Here is a 7,500-nt window from a genome sequence, read left to right as displayed (position 1 = left end):
ACTATGTGAGTGTATTAGCTTTAAACACATATTTATGTATTAGCACTTGAATACGAATGTCTGAACCAACAAAAGAGTATTTACACAAAGCAAAGGAGAGCTAAAAGATACTTTTGACATTAAAAACGGATATACTGAACATAATGCCCAAGACATTTGACCTAAACCATAGTACATATTTACAATATTAACGTAATTAATAGATGTACATTAAAACTCCTTCAAGGATCATTGTATAAGCTTCAAATACCGAAAAATAAGGTGGCAACATCTCTCGAAAAAGAAAATGAAGTTGACCGTAGTTATCTAATTGATCGCAGTCAGCTTGCTACTGTGAATGAGATATATAATAAACTTGAAAATAACCCCTGTATCTTAGAGTACACATTAGGCCGCTTTTCTTAAGTCATGCACCAATGTTACGTAATGATAAATCGTCTTCACCGTTTTCAGGAAAATGCTGAACTGGTGTCCAAACCAACATCCCTTCTCCCACCTTTGCTGTTGAAATTCCAAAGAATGCTGAAATATGAAAACTGTACCTGAAAGACTTCATGCAATAATATTCAAAGTTTCAATTTATGAAAAGGGAAAGCCGTTTACAACAGTCCAGGGCTTTTAAATAAATATTTTATAAATGGTGGACAAATAACGACTCTCTCTCTCTCTCTCTCTCTCTCTCTCTTTTCTCTCTCTCTCTCTCTCTCTCTCTCTCTCTCTCTCCAACTTCAAGTGCCTTTCAATATACAAGTGCCTTTCAATATACATCTTATAAATGGAAGACAGATCAACAACCCTCTCTCTCTCTCTTTTTGTCTATCTCTACAATTCTTCAAGTACTTTTAAATAACTTATTTTTTTTAAATGGAAGACAAATTACGATCCTTTCTTCTCTCTCTCTCTCTCTACTGGTAAGTAGCTTTGGCTAAATATTTTATAAATGGAAGACAAATCACCAACCCCTCTCCCTCTCTCTTTATCAGAATGTATAACTCTTTGAGTACCTTTGAATAAATATCTTTTTAAAATGGAAGACAAATAACGAATCTCTCTCTCTCTCTCTCTCTCTCTCTCTCTCTCTCTCTCTCTCTCTCTCTCTCTCTCTCTCTCTCTCTCTCAAAATTTTAGGAACTTTTTAATAAATATAATAGAAATGCAGGACAAATCACGACCCCCCCCCCACTCTCCGTCTCCTCTCTCTCTCACTACTCTCGGGCCTCTTCTCTCGCAAGATCTCTCTCTCTCTCTCTCTCTCTCTCTCTCAAAATTCTAGGTGCCTTTTAATAAACAATATAAATGGAGGACAATTTGCGACCCCCCCCCTCTCTCTCTCAAAATTCTAGGAGACTTTTAATAAACATAATACAAATGGAGGACAAATAACGACTCTCTCCTCTCTCTCTCTCTCTCTCTCTCTCTCTCTCTGTTCATATTCCTAATGAGAACCACAGCACAGCTACTCGGGTCGTGATTTGTTGATGAGTGGCTCCATCACGGGGATGAAGTTTCTCTCTCTCTTCTAATATGGCCCAAAGCTAAGTTAACTTCACATGGAGATATCGATGAAACGTCTAACTTTCTACATATATCAAAGGGAATTTTTTAGGCATACCGTCTCTCTCTCTCTCTCTCTCTCTCTCTCTCTCTCTCTCTCTCTCTCTCTCTCTCTCTCTCTCTCTCTCTCCGAAAAGTTAATGGTTGTTAGAGGATCGTCATATCAAAAGGCTTTAAGAGGCTGGTCGAAAGGTCTAATTGCAAAGATATGGATTAATGCTTCGAATTAGTGCTGAAGATCTGGGAGGAATATTAGTCCTTTTTGCTACTCGAGATTACGTCTTCACAATCCATTACAGGAATATAAGCTTCTCTTGAATACGCAGCGTTTTATATCCAATATATGTTATGAACGTCATTTTATTTTCTTACGTACAAACATCACAAGTTACTCCAAAGATTTAAATTCTCTACAGAATGTCCTACATTTCCAACGTCATTACATTTAGCTTCAAGATATATAGTCTACGCTAGGGTTCACAGCGACAAATATATATATATATATATATATATATATATATATATATATATATATATATATATAAAAATCATGTGAAAGCAGCATGGAAAATACCTATCTTATAATAATCCCAAACGTATAAATTATATCTTGATGAATGATTGATTTGCTTCCCATCCTTACATTCGGTATAAGGGCGTGGTAAACTTGCCCAATGCTATAAACTGTGCCCCCCCCCAACCCACCCAAAACAACAAGAAAAAAAATTCAAAAGTAAAAAAAATCGTCATCTACAGCAATTAGAGTAACAAACAGCAACAACAATAATAATAATAATAATAATAATAATAATAATAATAATACAGGTTTTATTGAAAAATAATGGCTATTTCAGCCGCGTTTATTTTATATAGAAGCATCTCTATTCTTATTACTGACGATAAACATCTATGTTTATCGTCAGTAATAAGAATAGAGATACTTCTATATAAAATAAACGCGGCTGAAATAGCCATTACTTTCAATAAAACCTGCATTAATAAAGGTATTCTTCCAGCAAATAATAATAATAATAATAATAATAATAATAATAATAAAGATAATAATAATAATAATAATAATAATAATAATAATAATAATAATAATATAATAATAATAATAATAATAATAAATCTGTTGTCAAATAACTCGTCAAAGTCTATTATTGAATTCATTAATCCAGACTAGACTCGAAAGTTAATGAAATTTACAAAACAGTCTACGGTGAAACATAATCAGATTTCATTTACTGACAGCGATCATTCATCACAGGAGCAAAAGGCCAAAATGATTTCCTTTCTCTTCATTATCTACACCATATGTCGTTTCCGCGGACTTTGATCTACAAACTGAAACATCAAGCAAGAACATTAATTTCAATGTATAGCAGACACATTACCACTATCTAACATTGGCAGTATACGGAACGTCACATTTTTAATTTCCAACTCGTAACGGAGAAACTTAATATATGTATTTGTAGGAGAAAACGACCTATTACGCGCACGCACATAAATAGTTATATATATATATATATATATATATATATTATATATATATAATATATATATATATATATATATACACACACACACATAACAAATTCTATACAGCCATACACTGTTCACAAACAAGTTATATTTTCTATATCTCCGATTCCTCTACTAAAAACGTGGCCTATTACTACTATAATTATTATCATGTGTACTAAATTGATGACAGAAAGTACCGGTTGAACAAGACAAATAAGAAATGAGCTGTGATTCCCTAAAGGTAAGGAAAGATTAAAAGGGAATACTGCAGTATGATGTTATCTTTACACATATCTGACTAAGATGGTTAGGATGGTACTGATTATTTTTAAACAGAAAGAATTCGCGAATCTCATAGAAGAACAATACCAGGTCATGTTTATATTTGCTTTTGCGTTTGATTAGAACCTAACTGCAGTCCAACTTTCAGCGCACTTACTCGTTGACATAACATTATGCATCTATTACGCACATAGAAAGAATTTCTTGATATTAACACAAGAGACTTCACGGTTTTTCCCAGACATCTGTTTCCAGAAACTTCAGTTTTTCCCATCCTTTTACCAAAACTTGACAATTCTCCCCACTCTATTTTTTTCTTAAATCCCGAGTTTTTTTCATCCTATTTTCACACAAGACTTCACAGTTATTCCCATACTTTTTTAACAAAAATGTCACTGTTTTTCCAATCTATTTCTTCCAAAAACTTCAGTTTTCCCCAGCCATTTTTTTCAAGGATTCACAGCTTTTCCCATCCCTTTTATGAAAAATAATTTTCCCATCCCTTTCTTCAGAACTTCACAATTTTTCCCTATTCCTTTTTTTCCAAACCTTCAGTCTTTTTTCCCCTTCCTTTTTCCCAAAACTTCAGTTTTTCCCATCCACTTTTTCTAAAAACTTCACAGTTTTCCTATCCTTATCTTTTTCCAAAAACTTCACAGTTTTTCCAAGCCCTTTTTTCCAAAGATTTCAGTTTTTACCATACCTTTTTTTTTTCCAAAATCTGCAGTTTTCCCACCCACCTTTTCCATAAACTTCGGTTTTTCCATCTTTTTTTCTCAAAAACTTCACATTTTCTCCCATTGCTTTTATCCAAATTTTCACAGTCTCTCCCATCCCTTATCTCCAAAAAAAAAAAAAAAAAAAAAAAAAAAAAAATCAGTTTTTCCGATCTATATTTTTCCAACGCCTTAGAGTTTTTCCTATTCGTTTTTTAAAAAAATAGCCACAGTTTTCCTCATCCCTGCTTTTCATATCCTCATTGAACGGTAAGCTTTATACATCTATGACAAGATCAAGTACGTCTTTACGGTTTGTTGCGGTTTGTTTGTTTGTATGGTGTTTTTACGTTGCATGGAGCCAGTGGTTATTCAGCAACGGGACCAACGGCTTTACGTGACTTTCGAATCACGTCGAGAGTGAACTTTTATCACCAGAAATACACATCTCTGAACCCTAAATGTGACGTATTGTGAATTACTTCATAATGGAATAGTTATATACTCCTCGACGTCAAACGAAATGCCTTGGTATATCTTACCTGCAATGTAGATCAGGACAGCTGCGAGAACGACAGCGATTGTGATGAAGATGATGGCAGTGCATTTCCAAGAGCAGCGCGGGGATCCCTGTCCCCTCCCGACGCTGCTGGATGCGGTGCCCACTCCCCTGTTCCCATGCCCTGGGCGGCGGAGGTTGTTACGGACGGGTAATACTGGTGCTGGAAGGCCACCGCCAAACTGAACATTGTACCTGCGGGCAGAAGGAAATCCAGTGTTAATTTGGAAAGGCGACCAACGTGAAAAGGACCTGTAGAGTGAGAGATTTGTCATAATCAGTAAACCTTGTGTGTGCTCTCAAATGTAATTCAACGTTTCTTGATGAAAAAGATGGTCTCACAGTAAAAGAGAGAGAGAGAGAGAGAGAGAGAGAGAGAGAGAGAGAGAGAGAGAGAGAGAGGACCTTTGAAGTGAGAGATTTGTAATAATCAACAAACGTTGGATGTGCACCCAAATGTAATTAAACGTTTCTTGATGAAAAAGATGGTCTAAGAGTAAAATATCCACCTATCTATCTATCTATCTATTTATCTATCTATAGAGAGAGAGAGAGAGAGAGAGAGAGAATTTATAATTTTACTAATCAGCTAACGTTGCGTGTTCTCAAATGTAATCAAACGTTTCTTACTGAAAAAGATGGTCTCATAGCAAAATATCGAGAGAGAGACAGAGAGAGAGAGATAGAGGATGAGAGAGAGAGACGAGAGACCACGAGGAGAGAGAGAGAGAGAGAGAGAGAGATTTATAATAATCAGCAAACGTTGCGTATGCTCTCAAATGTAATTCAATGTTTCTTGATTTAAAAAAATGGTCTCACAGTAATATATATATATATATATATATATATATATATATATATATATATATATATATATATATATATATATACTATATATATATATATATATATAGAGAGAGAGAGAGAGAGAGAGAGAGAGAGAGAGAGAGAGAGAGAGAGAGAGAGAGAATTTCTGAAAGTGCCAATGGCCGATAATCTTGCAGGTAAATTTTTTCGTATACAAATAAGTGGAATTATCGGAAATTTAGATTCCCTAGTAAATAAAAAAAAAATCCTCATAAAAATATCTATTAAAATTCGTATCCATAATACTTGTGCTCATCCACCCAAGCGGAGAAATATTCAATATGGCTGTTAGTAAAAGGGGATGCAATACATATTCAAATGTAGGATAAATAACATTACGGAGGATGTGGATCAAATATCTTTAAATAACTATTCGGCAAGTATTTAAACCCGTTTCATTGCGCTTCCATCAAAGACAATCCACAAATATGTAACCAGTGATGCTTTGCAACATTAATATGCAATATTTACTAAGCAACTGTTCGCAGAGGTAATTACAAAATATGTATAAATAAACAAGTACAAAACGCGCCGAAGTTTCTTAAGCACAATCGAGTTTCCTGTCCGGTGGTAGCCTCAGCCATGGCCCACAAAACTCTTAGCCGCGACCCCATGAAATTCAGCCACAGTCCTGAGGTGGCGTATGCTGTTGGTGTGGGTACCTAATATAACACTGCCGCAAGTACGATTATGGCTAACTTTAACCTGATGTTAGAGGGCTGCAATTTGCTATTTTTGATGATTGGAGGATAGACGATCTACATACCAATTTGCAGCCCTCTAGCCTCAGTAAGGGTCAAAACCTACGGCGAGACGGACAGACAAAGCCGGCACAACAGTTCTCTTTTTACAGAAAACTGAAAATGTTAGGAAATGGCCAACATTCATTTACTTCTTATAAATGAAAACAGATCGAAGAGTAAAGCTTATTTCTGTATTAAGGAATAAAGAGCGTTAGATAAATGTTAGGAAATTGCCTACATCCACTTATTTTTTACATGAACCAGAATCATGTCCCTTTCACAACGTATAAATGATAACAGGCCATGAGGAGCAAAGCTCATTCCTGCAAGGCAACCCAAAAAGTGGAAGGAAATAAGTTCTCCGCGGAATAATTCCTCTTCGGGGACAAGTTCCAAGAAAAGTAGGCAAGAGGACGCAACCCGTGGGAACCATCGTTCCATCAATATCCAGCAAAGTTCGAAAAGAAGAAGAGGAAGAAGAAGAAAAAGAAGAAGAAGAAATGTCCGAAACTTTTAATAACAGAAATCATATACAGCTGCCAGCAGCCACTTGAACCGCATCCGTATAAATTTCTCCAGCAAGCAACTCGACCCTAAGAATCCGGAGGCTCCCTCCAGGCGTTTTAGGGAAAAGTTTACCGACCTCAAAGGTATTTATTTCGGTACGCTGCACAATAACTGTGGGCAATCAATCTCCCTCCCGGATAAAACATGATACGTACGGGAACAAGACTTTCGCTGTACGGATCGTTCCCATTATTGTCGAACTTTTCTAGCCTGTCTCGTACACAGATACACTTCACTTTTATAACCAAAAATGGCTTTCGAGTCTACTCGTATGTGGCTCGGTTTTTAAATAAAAACTGAAAATTGTGCTGTGATGTGGTGTGTGTTGTGTGTGTGTGTGTGTGTGTGTGTAGCTGCACATATATATTATATAATATTATAATAATCTGTGTGCAGCAAATTTCTCTCATTTTTTTTTTCCTTTTCATGTATGCATTGATGTTGATTAATATATATATAATATATATTTATATATTATATTATATATATAATATATATGCTATATGTATATAGCTGCATATACATATATGCATACAGGTTATAAGTGAAATATGCAGAAAACACACACACACACACACACACACACACACATATATATATATATATATATATATATATATATATATATATATATAACTAAACTGTGTGCAGGAAATTTCTACTCATAATCCTTTATGCATGT

The 7,500-nt window shown here is 35.1% G+C and overlaps 1 protein-coding gene across 1 annotated transcript in view; it reads right to left on the bottom strand.

The window, feature by feature from the left end:
- Positions 1 to 7,500, bottom strand: part of LOC135220989 (teneurin-m-like) — a 538,744-nt gene that overhangs the window by 254,332 nt on the left and 276,912 nt on the right. Inside the window, 1 exon segment of the mRNA XM_064258693.1 lies at positions 4,625 to 4,836. Coding sequence (XP_064114763.1) covers positions 4,625 to 4,836 — 212 coding nt within the window.

This window comes from Macrobrachium nipponense, chromosome 2, assembly GCF_015104395.2.
Source record: "Macrobrachium nipponense isolate FS-2020 chromosome 2, ASM1510439v2, whole genome shotgun sequence".
Lineage (NCBI taxonomy): Eukaryota > Metazoa > Arthropoda > Malacostraca > Decapoda > Palaemonidae > Macrobrachium > Macrobrachium nipponense.
This window is presented reverse-complemented; position numbering and strand designations above follow the sequence as displayed.